The sequence below is a fragment of the Syngnathus acus genome, chromosome 22 (assembly GCF_901709675.1).
Source record: "Syngnathus acus chromosome 22, fSynAcu1.2, whole genome shotgun sequence".
In the NCBI taxonomy this organism is placed as follows: Eukaryota; Metazoa; Chordata; class Actinopteri; order Syngnathiformes; family Syngnathidae; genus Syngnathus; species Syngnathus acus.
Genome location: NC_051106.1, coordinates 7,196,384 through 7,221,475, shown reverse-complemented (window position 1 = coordinate 7,221,475; position 25,092 = coordinate 7,196,384). Strand labels below are relative to the sequence as shown.

At 46.3% G+C, this 25,092-nt stretch overlaps 1 protein-coding gene across 9 annotated transcripts in view; it reads right to left on the bottom strand.

The window, feature by feature from the left end:
* meis2a (Meis homeobox 2a) overlaps positions 1-25,092 on the bottom strand; it is a 64,798-nt gene that overhangs the window by 17,681 nt on the left and 22,025 nt on the right. For 4 of the 9 annotated variants that reach the window (XM_037241025.1, XM_037241027.1, XM_037241031.1 and 1 more), the window contains exons 8-9: positions 19,348-19,511; positions 2,082-2,158 (exon numbers count right to left, since the gene is read on the bottom strand). In XM_037241025.1, the coding sequence (XP_037096920.1) occupies positions 2,082-2,158; positions 19,348-19,511 (241 nt within the window). The remainder of the gene's footprint in view (positions 1-2,081; positions 2,159-19,347; positions 19,512-25,092) is intronic. The other 5 variants (XM_037241026.1, XM_037241030.1, XM_037241032.1 and 2 more) reach the window with 2 other exon arrangements.

The window sequence follows — 25,092 nt, the reverse complement described above, 5'->3', positions numbered from 1 at the left end:
TGTGTGTGACTTTTTTGACAAAACGACATTTATGTTTTGTTTTTTAACTTCAGCTAGTTTTAGAGCAGAGTTAATAGTTTTTATTAATTTAAATGCTTTGTTTTAGTTGTGTTTTTATTGGCTTTTGTGTTAGATTTAGCATATGATGTCACAGTAAGTGTTGTGTAAAAAAATTCTAATAGTCGGAGAAAATAAAAAAAATATATATTTTAAAATATTTCCCCAAATGGAAATTTCGTCAAACAAACACAGCAGCAGGGCCGCTCATAAGGAAAAAGGCACCATTTTCCAAAGTCTAGCTCTGTCTGCTTTGCCCATTCCTGCTGTATTAATCACCATGACACAGGCGAGGCGACTCAATTTTCTGCTCCCGTAGGTGAGGCGCGCGTGGCGACGGTTTCCGAAGACGGCTGGCGCGAGCCATGAAAACAGGCGGCTAATCTTTGCTTACCGGTGTAATTGAAATGCTATCCACACTGTAGGGTGCATTAAAGTCTGATAACGGCGGTTCCCGTGGCCAATTTAAGTAGCTCGGCTCGGAGGGGGAATAAAGCGGAAGGGTGAGGGAGGGCGGAATGGGAGGGAGGCTGGGGTGGGGGGAGGGGAGGTGTGATAGATAAGGCTGACAAACCAGGCTAATTCTGCAGGCATGTTTCTCATTGTGATCCAAGAAAAATGAGACGAAGAGAAAAAAAATGAATCGGAGAAGCAAAAAAGGAAAAAGAAAAAAATCAATTGACCCTCGGGTGGCTCGTCGGCCCGCGCGTCTGATAAACCTAAAAGCTTCGTTAATGTGGGCCCGCCTGTACCCGGCAGATAGAGCACTTTGTAAATGAACCCCGCTTTGATAAATATATTAAGGAAAGCTGCGAATAAAAGGCACAGACTTGTCATTTGTAAATAGAACCTCCCGCTACACGGAATTAGAATGATAAAATGGGGTTCCATATAATTAAGTTTGTGTAAGACCTGAAATCCGTGCAAATACCTTCCCGGCACGCTGAAAGGAGCCTGTCACTTCAATTAATCTGAACATCACCCTGAGAATGTTCGGAACCAAATTAAGCTGCAGATAAAACCGAGGCTAGTATTTTGATAAGTAATTCCTGTATCATTTCTTTGCTTCTGTGATCATTTTATTTAATCCACCACCCCCAGTTATGTGCTAAGCCGTCTACAAAGGCCTCACTGGCCCGGCCACCGCCACCTTAATCCCGCCGTGTACCGACCGGGGAGGGGGCGGCTGGCGCTTTTTGTGTGGGGGCACCGGTGGCGGAGCTTGGTAAGGCTTTTTGGGATGGCAAGGGCGGGAAAAAGGGAGGAGGGCTTGTGGGTGTGGGGGCTGCAGGGGTAGCTTAAGATCTCCCTTAAATAGATTGCAGTCAATACATGTGTTGATACACAAAGAGACTCTGACTTAAGCGATAACTGGAACATCCCAATTGCTAACACATAATAATATTACAAAGACTGCGCATGTGTGTGTGCAATGTGCTTGCTAGGAAAGGATGCACATAACCGTTTTTTACATTTTAGGAAAACTGTTTTCCCCATTGTGGTGAAGTTTGCTAGTTTAAGTAGACCTCATATTCGTGATGTATTAATAGAATATCGGATAAAGCTATAACAAAAGCCCACTATGGATCTTAAAGGTGTTCATAATGTCCTGAAATGACTGCAAACAAGCGCATAGCTTCATCCAAATCAACAGCATTCAAAAGCAACACTGTCCCTTTAATGCTCGCTATTCACCATCACAACCATTCAAAAAACAATTGACCAATACAAGCACTGTAACCATTTAGTTAGCTTCATTAGCTTTACTACGATGATTTAAAAGCAAAAAGCAATACACCAGTACACCTCGTTAGCTTAGCGGCTAGCCTCACCCAAAAAGTCACCTCCATAGCTCAGCTGACTCAATTGCCAGAGATTATAACGATGGACATCTAGTAATAGCATCACTTGAGCAACATTATTTCCATAGCTTGCATTTATCAGGTTTTATTGCTTATGTGTATATAGGGTGCAAATTTCCCACGTATGCATGAGAAGAATGAGAAATTTAAATGTGGACTTACCAGTTGTTTACTTGTAAGATAGTGAGGCCCGTGTCTTGGGCTAGCTGCTTCTTTTGCTCTTCAGACGGGTACGGGTGCTGCGGGAGACAACAAACATACTCATTAGCTTCGTAAATATAGACAAGCACGCAACAGCGTTAAATTCCTTGCGGTTTGTCAGTTGCTTATGACATTTTTTTCCCATGTTGGCTGCATGGTACTGCACCTTCTTGGTGACCTCCACCCAACCCTGCCTCTCCCATCGCGCGGTATAGACACGGTCGGTGAGCACGTGTTTACCCGCCCATCGACGCAAACATGCATACGATTAAGCTTAACCTGTCAGAGCGGGCCGGACAAGTTTGTCCAAACCGCGAATTCCCCCAACCTCACTCCCAGCCATGCACAACGTATAGCCTCGACATGTGTGTACAAAGTCAAGACTAATGTAAAATTCAATGCGCAGCACAAGTGAAATCAAATTATTAGAATTTGCTCAAAAATCTTAAGGATTCACCTTTCACCCATTTCTCAATATTCAAAATTACATGTACAGGTAGTATGGAGGGAATAATTCCTACTCTGACTGAGCATAATAATTTAATGGTGTTATTAGTGGCTCCCCAACTTTAGCATCATGTTGCCTAGCAGCAAAGAGTGAAAAGAAAAGCATGACAAGATGTTGTAACCGAAAAGGAATTTGCTTTTCCTTTCATGCGATCTTGCTAGGTAACAAAAAACGTGACACTAAACAAATCCATTTTCATTGCGAGGATACTTTCATTCTTGCAGTCGAGACGTTTCCACCCGAAGCCGCCGTCCCGTGACGCCGACGGAGGCGACGCAGGCCGACGTGTGAGCGGCGGGCCTCGGGCTGCTCGGCTACCAAGCATGACAAAACAACGATGATTGCCACTGACAGATGTCTTTAAGGGCCAGATTAGGAGGCGGGCGCACGCAAACGACACAAATGAGACATTGTTTGCGCGCGCACGCACGGCGCGCAGAAATATTCGTGGAGCTGACACCTGCAAGTCAGCACGCAAAAGAATTCCTTTTAAAAGATGACACTTAAATCCTCCTCGATTTTCAGGTGGTTTCAAGCTCCATTAACATTCTTCGCCTTCAAAGCAAACACCTACATGTCTTACTCGACTTTTTTCTCCCCTCTAGCTTCTTAGACCTGCTCGGCCATACAAAAAGCAGATTAACACACAAATGCCAGCTAAATGAACTCAATTGTGATTTTTGATGGATTCTTTTTCTGATTAAATAATAGAAGCAGAATGAGGTTAACACAAGTTGGGGAAAAATAAAACTGCAACCATACCAAAAATGTAACAGCTATGACATACTACTCCTAAAAATCAGTTAATTAATTTTTGTAATTTGGCAGTGATCGCAAAAAAAATTGTAATCTAGAGCCGCACTAAATTTTTATGGCAGTTTTTGGCTGTATTCTTTGCTTGAACCAGTCACAAATTAAAATCGTTTAAATTCAATCGCTTAATCGTTAAAAGTTTAATGAACAAGCTTAGTCGTTTTTACTCAACCCTGTTACCTATCAAACCTCTTCACAGTGTTGCTTGTTGAAGTACACTCTTATTTAATTAAAACATAAAACCAGCTTTGAAGAATGCGCTCAATTAACAGAGAAGCCTCAACGGATTGGACAAATAATGACTCCTGTCCGCACGGAGGGATTAATCTTACGTGTTGTCCTTGCTGATATGTCAAATTATCGACAACGTAATGCAAAATACACTTTTTGATTGCTAGGCGTTGACAGTTCTTTGGCTTGACAGACAGAGAGACTTCATTGACTTAGTGTGTGTGTGCAGGCACAAGCATATGAGTAAAAACATGACACAGATATGCCACTTTAACACCTCATCGTGCATTGGTGGGTGTTTGAGTTTAACATGTTCCCATTTGGAATTTGTTGGGAAATTTAAAAAAATAACTAAAGTCAAGCCCTAAAGTATTTATATAATGTTTGTGAAAATAATATTTCATATAAGTGAGGCTAGATGACATAAGCATGGCAGAGCAGTTATGACTTAAATGCTATATTTAGCCACAGAGGCTAGCTTGTCATACAAAATGGCCGATTATAAATAAACGACGAAGGCTTGCCAACGAAAGTTAAGAGGTGTATGAGCACATGCGTGCAGCAACATGTAATGTCTCTCCTGTCCCCACTCGCTTCAAACGCTACTTCTTTTCACATTCACGTTGACCTCGGTCAAAATCACGCCCTCCTTTTGCATGCACGCACACTCGCATGCACGCACGGAAGACAAACAGTGAGAATGACATGAAGGCGCAACGGAGATTAGAAAGGGGAGTGGCTCATTTACATTGTATTAAAGCTTCTGCAGCCTTCACATCATCCATCCAATTTGATTTCAGAGAGTAGACACATTTTTAGACCAGCTAAAAGGAGGTCTAAGTTGTGGCGCAGGAGGTGTAACGCAATTTAAATGTCCCCAACACTCCCATACCACCCCGATTGCTTTCTTACTGCCTCCTGTATCCCCCAAAAGCCGCACTCAGCCAGCCTCCAACACGTCCCTTTTTACGATTGTGACTGCAGGCCACCCATACTTTATGTTGTGGCGGATTTTGGGGCTCACACAAGTCACACGCACACACTGACGCATTTTCACCCACAAACAGATGGACTTGAGAAGCAAGTCGCCACGGTGGGCCCGCTGGTTATGAGGGGGCAGCAGCCGTGAAATGGGAGAACGACTGTTTAGTTTAGACCTCAGAGTAAGCTCCTCACGTTAATCGTGTCGCGATAGAAATGGGCGGGAATCACAGTTATGCTACCAGATTACGCCAATGATAGTAATACAGTTGGGTTGGTCCATTTTTTTTAAAGTTGATCATTTTAATGTTATGTAATCTTTTTGGGTTAGACTTTATTGTATTATTAATTACAATCATAATAATAAATAAATGTAAATATATAATATTTTAATTGATTAAAAAACCTAACAATATGAGGTTTATTGGATTTTTTCATCTGATATTGAAATATTACCCCCCCCCCATTTTAATGCCCTTTTCATCTGCTGTATACTTTGAGGAAAACAAAACACAGTTATTTGACAAAGGCGAATGACGCTGTATCAACAAGCTGATACAATGTGACATTTGGCTACTCGGCATACACGGTATGAAATCATCGTGTGAACACAAACAACATGTGACACGACAAGGGCGATAATGAATTGTATTAAACGTGCTGCAGCCTAAGCCCTGACGATCTTACGCTGTATTCTCCTGAGACTAGAGGACATGATTATTTAATGGACAGAACACAAACACACAGGAAGACACTATCGATACACACCCCCACTCGGCCCAGCTAGCATTGACCAATAGCCTTAAAAGCGGCCTGACCGCAGTCTAATAAATAATTAGCGGCCGAGACGAGAAACTTCAATTTGTCAGCTCGGATCGAAAGCGCTCCGTTAATTAAGTTAAAGCCACCATGCTGACGTGAGCATCTAAAGACATGCACACAAACATACACATTTTTGCACACACCTAGTCAGGCTGAACAATTTTGAAAAATTATCCAATTGCGTTTTTTTTCCCCTTTAAATTGTGATTCAATATGCGTTTATTTTTTCAGGGACCTCTTCCCGAACCGCAAACATCCTCAGTCGGATCATTATGCCACATTTCATTCGGCCCTGCTTGATGATGTCGACCCCCCCCTCCGGCCACAGTGGACCCTTCCGATTGATGAATGACATCATCAGCATGTGACATGAGTTATAGACGGCGGTCACAAGGTTGCGGTATGGCTTTGCGAAAACCTATTCCACGCTAATGACTCCCAGGAAATAGGCCGGGTATTGGCTGTTTACCCCGTCGCCACGACGACACAAAGGATTGGCCACTAATGACCGCTGTGAAATATAGGTGCAGTTTTATGACCTCAACAAGAGGACCTTGTTTTGTCCTGACGGTTTGTTTGGACTTTTTGGTACATTTGCAATGCCAATAGAGGATTTATTTAGACATTTAACTAGCCTTCATCTATTTCTTTCTTTCTTCAAAACGCTTATTTCAATATCCAAAAGGCAAATGAATGACGGCTTTTGTTGTGAGCTTCAGGTGTCGTTAAAGAGCAATATCCTTCGCGCTGATTGGAATCGTATTTGTTTTTAATCAAAGTGACTGCGGCTTGATGGGATTATTTGCTGTCAGAAAAGCAAAGCAATCAAATATAAAGAATGACATTTTAATATGAAATCTGCATGCGGCAGTTGGGTGGGGAGGGGGGGGAGATTGGCACATTTTAAATATGAACTCGTTTCAATTGGTGGCGGTGACAAATGACAAAGACTGGATATCGATGTTACTCGGGGGATCAAAAAGATATGACAAGAAATGTTTTTCCAGAATCAATCATGATTGTTTACTAGCTTGTGTGACTTTTCAATTTTTGACAGATGTGCCGGTCATATATTTGCGAAAACATCTCAAATTGACAATTTCCGCGATAATATTATTGTTCAAAACAATCAAACGATAAAGAATCATTTTGAATCAAAATAGAACATTATGAGTCTGTTAAATTTTCTGTTCATTCTTTTACTTTTTTGTTGTATTATGTGAAAGTCAGCAAGACAATTTTGGTGTTTTTCACAATATTAATCAAGTCAGTTGCTGGAAAGTAGCCCAGTTTGAGCGCACTCCATGAACGGCCTTTTCCTACCGAATCGTCACGTGACTCTGTGGCTTATTAACACCTAAACAACCGCCCACGCTTATAAAAAGTTCTCAACCAATGCCAGCCTGCAAACCGCCACCACAACATGCCAACCGCTGATATCTACAACCCCGCCCTCGTCCCTCCGCCTGCACATTCAGAGCATACCGCCTCCCGTGCGGGGGGGGGGGGGGGGGAGCTGGCAGTGGATTGCCCTTTTGACAGTAAAAAATGGTGATGATTGCAAACACAAGGTCGAACGGTGCGGCCTGAGGCGAAAAAGAGAAGAAGGCTTGCGTGTCTGACTATCCGCCTGCTAGCTTGGCAGCGCAGCCGCCACTCTCTGGAGCGGCGCCAGGACGCCTGTTTGCCCCGCACTGCTCGGTCAGAGTTGCTACAGTTGCGGTAAACCGGCTGAGGAGGGGGGGAAGGGGGAGGGGCTTAGAGGACGAAAGGAGCCCCCCGTGATTGTTGCGAGCTCGGCGAGGCTAAATAGCAATCACTCCCACGCAATCCCAACGCACCTGCAGTCTCGGAGAAACAAGCGCTTGTTTACGCTTCGTATGAATACATGCAAAAACACGGGGGCGGGGCTTCCGCCGGTACTGCCAATGATTCGATTATCGTAGTGATAAACTACAAAATATTATCCTTGTGATCTCTTGCTAATATTGGTACAGTATTAAGTATAACATACTATATATATTAAGTATTCTAAATATTTTATTTTATTCTATTATCACATATGTATTTACGTATATAAATGTGTTTTTATATTTGTATGTTTGCAGCTCATTATAGTTGAGCAGGTGGACCTAATTTTGAGACCAGTGATCTATCAAAATTTGCCACTAGTTGCATTTTGATCACATTTCTAGCCGGCAGCTGCAGAGATGATCTTATTTTAATGACGACGCAGCAATACGACCCCCTCCATCCCTTCCAGTTCTTCTTCTTCTTCTTGTTCAGGGCCCAGCAGCTATGATTTTCTTGCTAACCCGTCTGGCCCCGTCTCATGGCTCCAGCCTCCCAGCCGTCGTTCAAAGCTTCCGCCGGAGCTTGGAGCCGGGTCCTACAGGGCAGGAATTTGGCCCGTTTTTTTGCCGACCGGCCCCTGCTCGGCTTTGTTGTGATAACTGCCCGCTCAGGGGCACCCGGCGCTCGACTGACTTTCCGCCTCACCCCATGTCAGCAAACTACAAGAGCATTTTTTTTTTTTTTTTAAAAGACTGGTTGTGGTGACTAAGCCAAAGGGTTAATTTTGAGAGGAAAAAAAACAACGCTGACATCACTTCTCACAGTTGCCAGTCATAAAGTCATCGGGAGCAACAGCTAGCTAACTAAGCTTCTGGATAAACAGCGCAAGCCGTTTAATGACGTACGCACACATTGTAAAAGAAAGGAAACTGCAGTGATTTCTCTAAACAGCTCCAAAGGGAACACAATGAATCACCTTGGCATCGTGTTACATTATAGCTCATCCGTTGCAAGGAGACAATCTTGTTGGGGACTTCATATGAAAACACACACAAGCTCCTTTTAAGGCCAATCCCTATTGTGCGCCTTGTTTGACTTGCCAATTGCCAGTAAAGTGGGCTTGATCTTCCGTTGAAATTGAAACAGATTCATTTGTGAGAGAAAGACGGAGAAAAGAGGATGAGGAGGGGAGGGGGAGAGGAGGAGGAGGAGGAGGCTCGCTGCTCAAATAGAAGCTTCTGAGAGTTTCCACTTGACGGCTCTCCCTTTCATTGTGCATTAACTTAATGAGCAGAAGTATTGGGATACTCTTCTGCCTCTTTAAGAGTTCACATTCTCCAGTGAAAGGCCGCGGCGCTCGAACGGCGAGCCTCGGGACACGTCAAGAGCGGGAGCGCTTACTGAGGACAAACAAGAACCCCCCCCCCCCACCCTTCAACGCAACACACACACGCCCGAGGGCCAACTGTGGAATGTCACACCAATTTGAGAGATATCATAAGACATTTGTAATGTCATTTTTTGTGTGTTCAGGTCACACACACAGAAAAAAAAATCAAAAGGTGGTGGGTAACATTTGTCCCCCCCCCCCCACCCCCACTCCAATTTGCTCCCCCCCCCTCCGTGCAGCAAACAGCTGCGGGGGAAACTTCCTGTTTGCTAATGATGCTAAATGCGCTCAAGTCAGCCGTGTCAAATTTTGCCTCCCTCTCGAGCGAGCGAGCGAGCTGGAAAAGAAAGATTTGCTTTCTTCGCCTCCACTGGCTTGACTGTGTGCCGTGCAAAAGTTTTGGGTCATCGCCATCTTGAAAATGTTTTCCAATCAGCAAAGCAGTTCAACTTGAGCGGAGCTTCTAAGCGACACGCATGAAAACAAAAGCGGCCAAGCCTATAATAAGCGCTACCCTGCCCCAACCTGTTGCGGCTGCAGATTTCTTGGGGCCCTCTCAAACATCTTCCCAGTACTCCTTTCATCTCGTCAAGACGCTATCTCCTGCCGTTGCTCAACACGGCCGAGGGCGACCTGACAAAAGCACCGCGGAGCTTTTTTTTTTTTTTTTTTTTGCGTGACTACGTGCAGCGGAAGAAGAAGAAAAGCTAACCGAGCGTTCCTCGGTTCTTCTTCTCGGCTCAATCCAGCCCGGAGGGGGAGCGAGGGGGGCAAGGGCCACCTTTGACCCGACTAGCCCGCCTGCCTCGCTCCAGCCCCGTCGTTTGTTAGGGGCTTTATCCACTGACAAAGCAAGGCAGGAAGTTGGCAGCTAACCAGCAGCCCCGCGGGAGGATGACCATCAGCTAGCTCAGCTTACCGCTTCTTTCAGGATGGCGGGACGCGTGTGTGTGTGTGTGTTCTTAAATGTTGCACGGCAGAGAGCAGCGAGGCTAACCTTTCTCTCAGCCCTGCAATTTTTTACTCCCGTGGCTGCGAGCGACAAACGTCCCCCACGCGCTACGAGCTAACCCGATCAGCTATGCGTGTTAGCGACAATCGGGCAAGCGTCCAGCCGTGCCGGATGGACTCAGAGGACCTCGGCACACTTTGCTCACCCCCTACCCCTCAGGCTCACGGCAGCTCACTAAAACATTAGATCATAAGACCACTTCACTCCATAAAAGTCGAGTAATTCGTACTTCATTTATACACCTTGGCGTTAATAAAGCTGATGAACTTTCACTGCTCGAATGTAATGGGCTGTTTCGCCGAGGGGCCGCCGCCATTTCCCGCTCTTCTGCTTTGACTCCATATCGCCCATCGAGAGACAGCATTTAGTTTTGTCTTGAACATTTACAAACAATATCGTTTTGAACTTTGAGTTTGGCCCATGAGCAAGAAGCAAATGTTATGATCTGGATTTGAGAATATGGTGGGAACAGGGAACTGCTTTTTTTGCAAACAAACCAAAACAAAAATGTGATTTTTTTTCTCTCTCTCTCTATCTGGGTGCAACAAGGGGGTCAATGACCTCCGGGCCCAAAGCGAGAGCATGATGGCTTCCCGGCTCGGGAGGCTGTTGACAAGCGTCTGTGTTCTTTTCAACAACTCGTTGAACCACCCCCACCACCCACCCACACACACACACACACACACCTCCACCACCACCACCTCCCCACGCCATCTACCCCTTCCCTTCTCTGGAATGTAACACAACCGCTCGCTGAGGTAACCCAAGCACCTCCCCTCATCCCATCCTTCATTTATGAAAAAAAAAAAAAAAAAAAGACGGACAGAAAAACACGGTCGGAGGAAGACCATCTGTGGGTGTCGGACAGCTGTCGACCATCTCCCAATTCTTTAACTCCCTTTCTTCCTCTCCAGTTCCTTCCATCCGTTTCAGATTTGCTTCTTGCGTGCGGAATATTTGAGTGTGTGGAGGGGGGGGCACATGACCATTTTGAAAAAAATCGGACAAGATGCAAGACGTAGCGAAGGACATAAACCAGTCAAGACGGTGAGAGAAAGAGACTGTTGATAGCCGTTTCCTCGACAAGCCTCAACCCAGTCTTCCCCCTCAAGTCTAATCCCCCCCTCCTGCCCCCCTTTTTACTTTCCATCCTGATGGAAGGATCGGGGGGCCTGACCTATCTGGTGATTGATGGTAATGTCTCAGGAAGTCATTTTCCCCGACAGCACCCTGCCGCCTTTCACCAGGCCCGGTGCAGAGGTGAGGCCATCACATGGATCCTTTTAACTCTTTGCTGGCCACGCCCCCTCCCGAAATACGTCACTCTTCATGCCCGATCGGGGGCCAACCCAAAGTCCATCTACCATGTGGCCCCTAATTCAGGTTGCTGGGGACGAATCCCCACGACTCCATTACTGTCAGCGCTTACCACCTCCATTAGAGCAATTAGGAGGTTTGAACACTCGGAATGCTTTTGCTACGCTGCCCAATTGCTAACATCTGCCCCGGTCTGGACGCTTCTCCCCGTCCGCCCGTTGTCTTTTTCTCAGCGCCACATTTGTTTTCTTAAATCCACGCCTCCAAGAGACCCCTCTCTCCGTTTGGGTCGGAATAAACCGAAAATGATCCGTGAAGAGGCTCGCCGTCCCTCTGCTTTCAATAGGCGTCATTAGTTTTTAATATCTGGCGCGGGGGAAGTGGGGGTGGGAGGGGATAGCGTGAAGATAATCAATGGAAAGAGGCTCGCGGCCTATTAATCTCCCCCAAAGGATTGCGGGTTCATACGCGTTCTTGCATAGGCAAACATGGCTGTCTGCTCAACACATCTGTCTGCCTGGATGGGCTACTTAATGAAAGAGCCGGCGCTCGGCCATCGTGATGGATGACGTCCCACTGGTGAAAAATGGCTTCTCGCAGACAAGAGTTACACATGATAGGACCCCAGTCCATATCCCCGATGATGATTTAGAACCGTTTTAGGGCTGCTCAAGCGAATGTAATGCATTACAGTATTATTTTCGACAACACAGTCTTCTTTTTGAGGTTTTTTTACGCTTGGCTGCAAGAGTCTCATATTGGTATTAACTTTTTGGCAAAAGTCTGCACCCATATTCTAAAAAAATATAATAATGCATTATTATTATTATTATTATTGTGGGACAATTTTTAAATCCTGAAAATATTTGAGCATGACGGTAATTTAAATAAATAAATAAATTGCTGAAATAAAAAAAATTAAGACTTTCCCACAGTATCAAAAATGTATCTGTCAAAAGCGTACGCTAGTTCGCTACAGGATACTGGCGTCGGCCCTTTGGCTCCCCGCATACAGTGGCCTTTAAAGGACAAAAGGCGTTGCGTGTTGTAAAGTTGTAAAAGTCAAACTTATGGGCCGGCCATAAAAATCGCTTTAATATGGTCAGCGGTAGTAACGTATAATATTGACTACCATCTGAGTCTGCCTCGGGTTTCATTAACTAAAAGTCCATCGTACTACACGGCTGACATTCCGATTGCGGCCTGAGCGCCCCTCAAGTTCAGCAGCTGCATTCCCCCACAATGAGGGCGGGACGCATGGTCGCCAGAGCGGCTCGCCGCGGCGATCATATCAACGCATCCTAACGTGAAGCCAACCCATTTTAGCACAGAAACGCCCCAAAAGCGTTGTCGTACAGTCCGGAGATAACCAAGCGGATGAAATCCGAGGCAGCCGGGCCCAGATAAGCGAGGCCCGACTGTGATGTGTGTCCACGCTTGTGCATGTATGCGTGGGCTAAAACATGCATGCTCATTCCAGGTGGGGGTGACCCCGAGTCCTGTAACAGGATCTGGCCTCCTTGTTAAATTTTTTTCCCGGTTACCTGAAAACCGGATAAGGTCGCTGTGACCCAGTTTGGATCCTCTCGTCATCTAAATACTTAGGCCGGGCTTTAGCGGGACGCTTTGTGTGTCAGACGCCGCAGCCTTGGGAATCCGCCGCACCAGCGATCAATAGTCAGACGGATTCACATCTGGAGCCAAGGCCTACATTTGGATTTATATATTTGATTCTTTCTTCCTTTTGATTTTCCACCGCTTCTAACGACTGGATTTTTTTTTTCTCTGTGTCAGCATGCGGTACAGCTTTTTATCATTCCGGGGCTGCCTTCTGTGATACTAATATCGGAGCAGCCGCTTTCACAAAGAGATCTGCAAAATTGGCACATCAAGAGACGGCGATTTAGTCACCTGTGTGTTTTTTTTTAAATGTGTACTTTCACGCAGAAACGATACTTCCCGCAATCAAACGTATGAAATTTTTCCGTCAGGCAAAAGGATGGTGGTGAGCAGCGGGGCATTCTGGGTAAATGGTTGGCGGTGCAGACGAGGTCCGCTGAGGTTGGCGGGTAAAGGAGCAACAAATTGACCCGCTCGGCCTCAGTCTTTGATGAGCCACTGGGATCATAAAAGCGGATCGGAGCGCTCAGACAACCAAGGAGAGAGGATATCAATGGGAGACCGGGGGAAGAAATGAAAAGGTAAGCAAGTAGGGGGGGGGGTGAGAACAAGAGACGTGGCTCCCAGTTATAAGGACCCCACTGTGCCGGAATCCTCAGCGCTCGACTCTGGACCGAGCGTCGAGGCAAAACAAAAGCGGTGGAAGAAAAAAAAAAAAAATCACAGGGAATGGCAGTTTTGGGATTTGGTGCAGTCAGAGTCCCATGACAAACCAAACAGTGAAACATGAGGTCTGGTTTTGATTTTGCACTCACCGCCTCCCCTATCCCTCAACCTTTTTCTTTTCCTCCGCCGTTTTTTTATTAAACCCTGCTTCCACGCTTACACTTCCTCTCTATGCATGCTCTTCTTCTCTGGGTGTGAGATGCATATCAAAAGCGGAATTGAGGCCCGCAGCGCAATCCCCATCGCTCGCCACCGCCGACTTAGGGAGGGGGGGGGGGGGGGGGGGCTCGCCTGCAGGGCGGCACCCACCGAAGGTTAAGGGGTAATTTGAGGAAACCGACTCCGGGATGCGAAACCAAAATCCGCTTACATATTTTCGCTTTGAGCCCTGAAAGTTCACACAAGCGAAAAACACATCCCCAAAATCAGCTATCGCCATCTAAATAAGACCACCCCGGCCCCCCCCCCCCACTGCCAGCTATCACAGGCTACCTTACATGGTCTGTAATTACAGATGACATCATCGTTCAGTTAAGGCGGAACACATTTTGGACTTGTGTTATGACTACATTGCCATTTTGCAGCGTTAATTCCGCTCAGCGTGAATATTTCACTCCGGGTAAAAGTAATTCTCGGAGGGTTCCAAACTTGCTTCAACCTTTCCTTTATGGAGCATGTAAGTTCCGCGGAAACGAAAAAAAAACCCCAAATCCTTATGTTACCCCTTCTGACACGTATGGTGGTGAACCAAACTTGACCGCTGGGTGGAAAACGTGGTTTTATTCTCAGTGGGGCGCACAGTTGTTAGATTTTGTACTTCGCAGATGCCACGAGGGATTTCCTGCTGGTGTAAATTAGTTGTGGTGAAAATGTTTGTTTCTTCATTAAGCTACAAACAGCAGGAGTGAAAATTAACCTAAAGTGAGTGAGAGGGAGGGGCTGGGGGGTTAAATGGGGGAGATTTGGGGGGGAGGGAGAGGGATTACGGCAGCTTTCCTTGCATTTCCACGTACACAAAACATATGGGGCTCATCTAGACGGGAGGAGAAAAAAAAAAAAACGTATTGCACGCAACTAGAACAGATTTGGATTAGGGGCCAACGTATAAAAGTCCGACGGCGGCGATTGAAACACACTCAGGCTTATTACAAGCGCGAGCGAAGAATGACAGCTAAGCCGCGCCTGCGCTCGCCGTGACGCCCGAGAGTTGATGTGGCCTGTAATATAATTATACAGCCTGTGAAAACGCGACGTTACCGTTTCACTTTTGGGTCGTACGAGCTTGTTATGACATTTCAGGGTCGGCGTTGGTTAGTAAGAGCAGATGGTGTCCGTTGAGCGGCTAGCAGACAATAGCGAAGGCACCTCCTCCACACCGTCTTTATCAAAGTGGCTTGTCCAATTGTGCCTAATGTCTGTTTGGCAAACAAACGCACACAAAGCATGGTGGCTATTGTCACCAAAGTAACGTGATGACTTTCTTTTTTTTTTTCTCTCTCTCTCTCGTCGCGCGTTTGGAAGCAAAACGGGCTGCCCGGGTTGCCACGGGTGACCGGAGAGGTGACTTTTGGGCTTGGAGGCAAACAAGCACATGACAGATTAGTGTGTGGGCCTCCTCTAGGCCTCCACCTTTGTGACCTTTAGGAGCCTCCCTCCCTTGCATTTGCGCCATCTTCAAGCCCCTAAAACCCTGCTTCTCTTTTGTCTTGCCTGGAAAAACTCTGGCATGAAAAAGTCAAATACTTCACTTCTAGAGACCATACCATGAGGACAGCGGCAGCCAATACAGCAGATAGTTTTTTTTTTTTTTAAAAAGAGGAAGAGCTGTTCAAAGTGTTTGCAGATGTGTCCCGACCAGATAAACGCTGCTTGTGCTGCACACAAGGATTAGAAGGGTGGCCAACACGGGCTCGGGGGGCCTCGTGCGGTTCATTGGCTTTGGTTTGAGGTCAAGAGCAAAAAAAAAAGTGGATTTATTATCAAAACCACGTTAGCTAGCAGTACTATAGGAATCCCAATGGTTGCTTTGGTACTGGCAGTCAAGCCAGCTTTTCTGCTGCCATGTACATAAGGAACTGAGGAGTGATGCTTACGAGTTGAAGTCGAGCTGCAGAAGGTGCGCTAGATCAAAAGTGTGATTGCGTCAAAAGCAATTATCACCACGCATCGAATTATCTAAACTGAGCCATTGGTGGCGCTAAAGGGGGGCAGGTCATTGGGGCACTGCCCCCTCTGAAATTGGCTTGTACCCCCTCAGGCGCCAGGACAGATAATTCACTTTTGGGTATTTTCCTTTTTTTTTCTGGATAACCCCCCCTGCCCCTCCACAAGTCTACCAACCAAAATGAAGTTCACTCGGTTATCACAAGGGGACAAACATTGGTGGCCTGGACTGGCCTGGCCTGCACCCATGTCTTGTGAATGACCCGGGCAGCCTCTTTTATGTGCATCTATAAAAGGGCGGTTGAGAGAGCAGCTCCCATAGGAGGGCTCGACCTGGCGATGACACCCCGTTGTCATGGAGACTAATTCTACGTTGGGCCGGGGATGGGGAAGGGGAGGAGGAGGAGTGGGCAGAAGCATTGTCACTGGTGTATCTAATGATGTTTGCAGCACAATGCACTCATCTCCTCGCAGAGTGGGATGTGTCCTCACTTGGGTTAATCACATGACACAAGCAAAGTACTGTATACTCTCTTACACTAAATAATACAGTACACACTCAATTTAAAAAATTGAGCATCATTCTCTGGGAACACCTGCACAAAAAAGTGCTTTTTATTAAGAGATAAAGAAGCTAAGATCTCGAAAAATCTCATCTGTAAATTGAATTACACTATCTTAATATTATTGATGAATACAAATCACTTCAATTAATAATTACTTATTTTTTATCATTGACTGCGGGTAATGTAACTTTTAGATTGGCGATGCAGTTCCATTATTTCTGCAATAGTATTTTATTTAAAAAAAAGTTTTTTTTAGAAATAATCGTTTGAAAATGTAAACACTGGCAGATATGAATAGAAACCAAGTCATTTAAAATCCCATAAAACACTATCAAATTTTTTTTTTATTTAAATGCTCCACTGTAACAGCAGAAATGCAACCCTCTATGGACAGCGCTTCTCCGCCACAGTGCAGGCACTTTAAAAAAAAAAAAAAAGACGAAGGGATGTATCGCTTCCCCTTCAGGGAGCCCAAGGGAGCAATACACCTGGCTTAGCAGCTTAACAGCATTTCCCCCAAACACCCAGGCCAAAGGGTGACCCGGCAACAAAACTTCAGACACTTGATAGCGCGGGCGGAGGGGTTACCTACTCTTCTCCTACCACTCTATTTATTTTCCTAAGTGTTTCGCGGGCTTTACGCAAAATCCAGAAGACAAGACCAAAGTGGTATCTGTGCATCGGACCGCTTCCTGTTTTCATTACGAGGCCGGCCTTCGTCTTTACAGGGGTGAAGGAGGGCCGGCGGGGGTGAAGGGGAAGGAAAGCCAGCGGGCATTTTAAAGCAACACTACCTTTATTCAGCAACTCTTAATTGACAAAGTCATCAAAAGATTGAAAAATAAATCATCCTGGTATGTAACTGCTGCATCATCATCGTTGCATCGGGGGCGCAGCAGTAGTATAACGGCGAAGTTTACCTTCCTGATAACATAATCTCCCTGTAGTATTGAAAAGCTTATACCAACAGTCTGGGATTTCCCTTCCTCTAATGTGGCTGGAAGACATCCAGAACCTCATGGGGACGGACGGGCGGGCGGGAGGGAGGGAAGTGGGGTATTAAAGAGTGGGAGGGAGCGAGCGGACCCGGCTAACAGCAGCTGAGCTGCCCGCCCGTGCGGCCCTTTGCCAACTCCGCCTTTGAGGTTGCCAGCTTCGGCCGGACTTCGGGTTATGACGCAACGGGTTGGGATCTTGCGAGGCGGCTGACATCAAGCTTTTAAGTTGTTAGGAACAGTAAACCCCTGACTTGGCTTGAGTTTCTGCCATGTGGTGTGGCGGCAAAATAGCCATGGGCAGCGTAATAAAAAACAGACAGAGCGCTGGGAAATGTGACGTACACAAACAGCAACAATTACAATTCACAAAAAAAATATTCTTTTTCATCTTGGACTGGCCAAATAGTCCAAAACATAATTCTAAAGCTAAACTAAGATAAGCAACTGTGTGTGTGGGGGGGGGGGGGGGTTAGCTGCCCTGTCCTTTTGGAGCCTTTGAGACAAACGTGACAATGGCTAGATGTTGAGAACATATGTAGGGAGACCCCCGCGGCTCACGGGAGGAGCGGGGCGGCTCCTTTTCACTCCTCAGGCCTTCGCTTAATGAATGCGCCCGTGACAGAATGCCACTATGGGCCATTCACAAGCCAAAGTCCCTCCAAATGCATCCAGCAACGGCAAATACATTTGCTTAACAAATTAAAAGAAAGGCGGATGGAACATTGCGAGGGTGTGTGTGTGTGTGTGTATGTGTGTGTGTGTGTGTGTGTGAGAGAGAGTTGATGGGTGGGAGAATTGGATGGTGAGAGGAGAGAAGGGGGATAATTCAATTAGTCCTCTTCCTCGGCGAAGAAATAAAGGCAGGTTAAAAGGGAGGGATTATTATTTGTACAAGACGAGCCCGCGCTTTACACAAAGGAAACAAATAAAGGTTGGAGAGAATATCGACAAGCTGGAAAAAAAAAAAAAAAACAGGAGAGGGGAGGGGGGGTGCTTGAAAACACTCTGAATGAAGCAGAACTGTTCATTGAGTTCTTTCCTAAAGACTCCAAAAGCTCCATTCCGATGTGGAGCAATTTGCATCAGGTCTTATTCCCATGACGACACAACGAAATCAAATGTTTTATGACAGTAAACTGCGAGTTAAAGCCACAAGTCACTTTAGTTCTCGCAAAGAAACGCCATCAACTGGACGCACGCTCACACTTCCGTGCAGTCGGGTAAGCGAGTTGTGAACAGCTGCTGAAGTCATTTTGATAATGATGAGAATAATAAGCAATAAGCGGGCCTGCCTTGGGGTGGGGTGGGGTGGAGGGGAGGGGGGGGGGCTTTGCAGTTGCAGCTTGACTGCTCCTGAATAGATAAAAGTGATTAAAGCACTCCTGATTATCCCCTGACCAATATGGAATGGATTTAAGGCCATATTTGCTGGTCACTCATTATATTTTGGTGGACAGGACGGGGGGGGCTTTGGTTGAAGATCAGGATAAAGTTGACGGGCTTTTACCGCCGTGTCCGGCTTGTGTGTCGCATGCTGCTGCTGAAATGTGAGCCGTGTGGCAAAATCAATACGGCCTGATGTTCTGATAATGTACTGACATCAGCGAGGGTACAAGTGTGGCGGGGGGGGCGGGTGTTTAGGGAGGGGGCGACCTCCCCTCTGTGCATACGAATAAAATAGACTCACACATGGCAGTGCCTCTTTTAGACAAGACAAAATCTCAATCCTGGCCAAATCATTATTTATTTATTTTTAATTAATTAATTAATTTATTTATTATGTATTATTTATTTTTACACATTAAACTATGAGGGTAGATTTCCTTTTGTTGTTTAATAATGAATGAATAGAACTGAAAAGCACCATGACAAAGATTGTCTTGCCCAAAATGTTATGATCATGAAAGTTTGAGCCTGGAACAGATCATTGGTAGGAAAAACGTATTTTTGGATGCTCCCTACAAGTCAAGCAGTCAGCGTTCAGTAACAGCAGACAGGAAGTAACCATTGGCCGCCCCTGCCTGCCCAATGTCGGCCAACAAACATGGCGCATCCCAACATTGGATTAACTGTCCCGCGCCTGCCCGCCCGCCCGCCCCATTGTTGCCGGGAGTGCGCTGAGCAAGATAAACAGTCCAAAGTGATTAGATTGACCCGGTCACTGTGCTCCTCTGTGACAGGTGGCTGACAGGTGAGCCCTCGCTTGTTCTCTCTCACGTTGACAACTGTGTGACAGCTGCATTTGCCAAATCATCAAAATAACAATTAAAAAAAAAAAAAACTCACCGTGAGATGCTGAAAGAGCCACGCCCTCATGATGTTGGTGGCCACCTTGGGGAAAATGCCACGTTTTTTCTGCCTCTTCTTATCCTTATCCGGGTCGTCGTCGTCGCCCGTGCCCGGCGATGCCACGCTGTTGTCTAAACCATCTCCTGGGCGGAAAATAAAGCCTGCATGAGACATAAGATGCCGCACGGGCATACCAGAGCGCGTCTCGTGAAGGATGGATAAACTGACAAATACCACAGCTGATACCTAAGAGTGCAACACAGTGAATTTTACGCTCTTATGAATTGAAGATATGAAGGCGGGAGGTGGAGGGAGGGAGAGGGAGGGAGGGGGAGGATTTAGATGGCCTTAGACAAAGGCCCATGTTGAGTGAGGGGTTTACATTGAGACCTAGCACTGTTGTTCTATACCCCAAAGCATGTACAAGAGGCCGGGGGGTTAAGAACTGGAGTGTTATGGTTGGACACCAGATCTACAGTAGGGGAGGGGGTGGGGGGAGGCGAAATAACTGAGGAGCTTTGACATCCTGTACGAGTCATTAATTCAATTACATTTGCAGGCTTGACATCGAGCATGGCAGACGTGTACGCAGATAAAATCGGAGCTCCTGTAGTTAATCGTTTTTTATTTCAGGCAGCGTAAATGACAACCAAAATATAATTTTCCAATCAAAACTGAGTTAAGAACTAACAGGAAAAGAAATTGGAAGACGAAAACTTTTATGAAGTCAATTTTACAATTATGACGAAATGACGGAAAATTCCCAAGTAAGCCGACACATTTGACCACTTAAGCTAAATTGTGCAATATTGGGGGCTTGTTTTAAAAAGTGGTTTAATGTTCAAATAAAGTACTACATAATGTTATTTTAGAGAAAAAAATATATTAAATATTAGTTTGGTATTTATATAGCATAGCAAGCAGAGACAGTAACGGACTTGTTTGCCTCCACTCTAGCTCCTCCCCCCGCTCGAGATTAGCATAGCAAGCTAGCGTACGCTTGCATTACCGTCGGCTAGAGTGTCTGACTCCAACAGGAAAAGCCGATTTCTCTTTTCAAACAAAAAGTTTCCATCCCTGCACCCTCATTTCTTCTTCCTCGCATTAATTGTGCATTAGCAAAAAATGATTTACTTTTAACACTGGTGGTTATTTTTCTTGCCCCCGGGCACAGATGCCTTGAAAGCCTTCCTTGAGGGCATCTAAATTATGTATCTGAAAAACTCCTCCGCCAAGGCGGCGAAGGACCCCGACATTCTCCAAATTCGAAACCGGCGTGTCGGCCCGGTTTTAGAGCGGCGTCAATCACGGGCACCTATATGAGAGCTAATCTTGCATAAATATTTGAACTAATAACCTTAGAAAAAAGGGATAGAATCAAAATGCAAAATAAATGACAAATACAAGGACAGCGGCGAGGGGATCGGAATTCTAACCGCTCCCCCCCCCCCCCCCCCCCCTTTCCTCTTTCAGGCCTTTCTGTCCTTGTTTTCCTTCCACATCATTAGTGCCGAGCCACACCAAAAAAGGGGGGAAACAGAGAAGTGCCGACTTAGCACTCGGCGTGTGAAGTCAAAGAAGCAACAGCCCCTCTGAGGGACATATGGGGTGTTGTCGTTGTACAACGGACATTCATTAGTCGGCCCAGCGCCGTAAATCCCACGTTAAGTACGAATCCTTGTTCAGGAAAGCCTAAAACAATAAACTCCACTCCGACTGCGAAGGGGGGGGGGGGGGGGGGGCGGCTTCCTGAGAAAGGCGACTCCACACGGAAGTCAACAACACGACGCTGTGAATTTTAAACACACTGCTTCTTGAATAATGTCGCAACACACTTGTTTGTTTGTGTGTGCGCGTGTTGCTTTTTCCAAGTAAATCCCTCTCCCGCTGTGAGCGGTCAAGGCCTCACGCGGCGGGAGCCACACGTTGGCCAAAAAGGGCCGGCAGATTAATTTTATTGACGTTTCCATTTTCACTGCAACGCGATAGCCTCCGCCAGCGAAACGGGGGCGACCCGGGCGTATTTACCCAGCGACCTGTCACTTCATTTACCCAGCATGCTCGGTGCCTCCCCACCGTCGCCGCCTGCCAGGGTGAAACCGGACGCCAACGCTTTCAGCTCCTCCTCAATGTGGACTAACCAGACATGTGGCATTCTGCTATGTATTTGACTTGCGTGTTTTTTTTTTTCTAAGCACAATATCTAAAAAAAATAGAATAAAAATTGAAGTTTCCCAAACTTTTGTTTTTGCATATTTTTGGTTAACCTCATTCAGGACTCTTCCATAAATCTCCACACATGCTTGTGTGTTGAAGATGCCCAGTGGGATACACAGAGGTCTTCAACGTCCATGTGTTTATTCGAACTAAAAAAAAAACCCGAGGCCATGTCCAGAAGGTGCGACGGAAGAAAAAAAGTGAAAAAGACAAAGAGCGAGAAGGAGCAGAAGAATAAAGAAGAGGCAACTTGCAGAGGCTCATTACATCTAAAGGAGAGCCGGTGCTTTGCATCCACCCCCACCTCCTTTCTTAGGAGCCGAAGAAGGAACGCTGCAGGGCAAATTGTCCCAAACGCTAATGGCTTCTGACTGTTCCCTGGCAACTCTGCCATTCTAACCTGTGCGGATGCGCACACTGGGGGAAAAAAAAAAAAAAAAAAAAAAGTAGGCAGCGGAGTGGAGGGAGGGGGAAAAAGTGTGGAAGGGGGCAAGAGTAGGGGGAAGCGTCCCATCATCTGGCCATGTGACACAGATGGGGGTTGGCTATTAGGAGGCAGCCAAAAGGCCTCGGGGAGCTGAGATGCTGGAGTGTAGCCTCGGGCACTTTTAGAAAAGCAGCACCCTTGGAGATGGGGGGAGTAGATGGTGGTGGTGGGGGGGCGTACCCTCCTTCCTGCTCTCCGTCTTAAACACACGCCAGCCATGCCGTGACAGGCCTCTGTTTAAAAGTTGCCGCATAATTTCACACGGCGGAAGAACGCAAGGCGGGAGACACAACGGGTCCAAGTGCGCTCTCCGCTCATGTGCTAAGTCTCAACTCGCCACCGGTGGGTGCTTATTAAAAATGCATACACATATATCTTTGGCTGTGAGGAAATTGGTCTCGAGCCTGAGCTCATTAACGGGTCGGTGGAGGAGGACTGTAAACACGCTGCAACTCTTGCTGAGCTAACGTATTAGCGCAAACGGAAGGGAGCTAGGATGTTTTTTTCGGAAGTTTCTTGCACTTTCTACACTCTGTACAGAGGGCTACCCAGCCTTTGCTGGTCGATTAATTAATCGGCAGGTTAATTAATGATTGAATTGTCTGTCGATTGTCTGATCAGGATTCAGTTTCTGGTTTGGTCCATAACAGAAAATCTGCAATGATTTTGATGATTGTTTTCCAAAGTAGAAAGGTTTGTTTACAAATGTCTTGTTTGGGATAAACAAAAATAATCAGTCTGCTTTCATCAAGGATTCTGAGGATTTGATCCATTTTAAGTTGGATAAACGATTTTCAAAATAGTTGTTAATTTATAAAGGAATATCGTCTCTAAACGAGTAATCAATTTTCAAAATAGTGGTTGATGTATAAATTGGCCGTTGTCAAAAATTAATAAATTTTCAAAATAGTTGTTGATTTATAAATCGGCCATTGCCGTAAACAAACAAATGTTTGCGCTTCAACTTTTTAAAACCACATCGGCCGCCACAAGACAGCCAGTGGTGCATTTCACTCTCCATACAGCGAGTGGAGAGTCTTTACACGAGCTTTGGATGTTGCGCGGTGCACAAGGAGGCCCCCGGTGTTTGTTTCGGGCTAATGAAGCGAGAGTGTTGAGGCAGTGGCTTAGGGAAGCCGTGTTTCAAGTGACTTATTACCGACGAGGGGGGGGGGGGGGGGGGGGGCTTGCCTCTTCCTGTGTCCATGCGGCCCAGTCAGGCATGTTTGGAAGAGGACGGCAAAGTCACCGGACAAGCTGTATATGTTATATAGGGGCGCTCTTATTATGAGCTCGCCATAGCGACCGTGGCCCCTCCTTTCCATCAACACCCTATTACACCACCTCAGGCTCGGCCACGGAGAATGAGCAGAAAAGAAGTGAGGGATTTAGGAGCCTCTTTTCTTTTTTCACCAACATAAGCAGCATTTAGCACATCATCCCCCCTCCCCTTCCCACTCACAAATGGCAGCGCAATAGGAGAAGCGGTAGGGGCTCCCACTTTTGTCCGTCTGGTTACCCCCTTTTATTTACTCTGGATTTACCGAGGGGTCTTTGCCTAATCACACGCATGCAAACATGCAGAGAAGTGTTCACGCCAAACGTTGGAGTAGATTACATCACCTCTGACTAGAAGTTGACATGAGCAACTTTCCAATCCATAGACTTTTTTTTTTTTTTTTTTTATGCATGGCAGCAGCCAGGGGGGATTTTTTTTTTTACGCTGATGATTTCCTGATCTGTGCTTAAACAAGCGGCAAAGGCCCTCGCACTGGACCATAAAACAACAGCTTAGTAAACAGCAAGCATGCTGACAAATTGCTAGCGCTCGGCCCGGAGTCATTAACAGCCCTAAAACCTGTCAGAGCAATTACAACAAAGTCTCTCCTTCAGCGAGGCTCCCTGCCAAAACTCAGATGTCACTACCCCCTTTTTTTTTTTTTTTTCCTTCCTCTTCCTACCACCGGGACAGTGGCTAAAGGTGAAAGAGGCAAAACGGCCACGCCTCCTCCTCGCCACTTTCGCTCTCCTGCCCAACAATCACGACGAGACAAACACGCAGCTGTAAGTGCATCACGGCGGCTACGACTGGACGACTCCGCTTTGCACGAGAGGGTAATGTGCGGTTGTCTTGCCCAAAAAACACATCATTAAGTGTTCCCTTAATGAAGTGGAATAAGAGCGTCTAATTAGAAGGGTTTTACGTGCGAGGCGCCGAAGCAGTCAGGCAGTAAGGAGTGCGGTGGGGGTGGAGTTGCCAAACAACTCCTGCACCTCACTCCCTGAACCCGCCCCCTTTTTCTAAGCCCCCCTAACCCCGCCATCAGGCACATATCTTTCTGTCATCCCTGGAATGCCGGAGATAAGTATCTCCGCCGATACGTGGCCTCTCGCCGTGACCCGCCAAAAAAAAAAAAGTTTGGTGGGGTTTTTTTTTTTAAGGCATTCTTTGAAAGTTACTTTCGAGATCAGGGGTGGGTCTCAGCAAATAAAGATGCAGCCACTTGCAGATGTCAGGAGCCAATTTGCATGGATGGCAAAAGGGCTAAATTGCAGGGGTGGGCGGTGAACTCAAAGGGAGTTGTGATGCCCATGACTGCCCCTCACTCTATCTGAGGCGGAGGAGCTAATGAAGGGCCTTTGTGTATCCGGCAGACGTTTCACCCTCGCTGGTGCTCCTTGTTTTCGACGCTTCTCCACCAAAGAACAATTTTGATCACAAAATGTAAACCTGGACTTTTTTTTCCCACCTCCATTTTGATGCTAGGCACCCTAAATGAATGTAAAGGTTTATAAATCAACAAGTCAACCATCAAGCTTCTATGCAGTCTTCTCATCACCCAAACATCAAGTTTATTTTCCCTCCTTCTCTCTCCTCTTTTTGTTTTTCTTCCCATGAATGTCCTGGAGGCAAAGGAACAAAGCGAGCAGAACTGATTACTGCGCTGTTGCCCTGCTCCGCCAGTCTAAACTCTGTTTGGCTTCCTAATGAGCTTACTAAAAAGCCAATTCATCACCCATAACCCCCTTGTGCGACC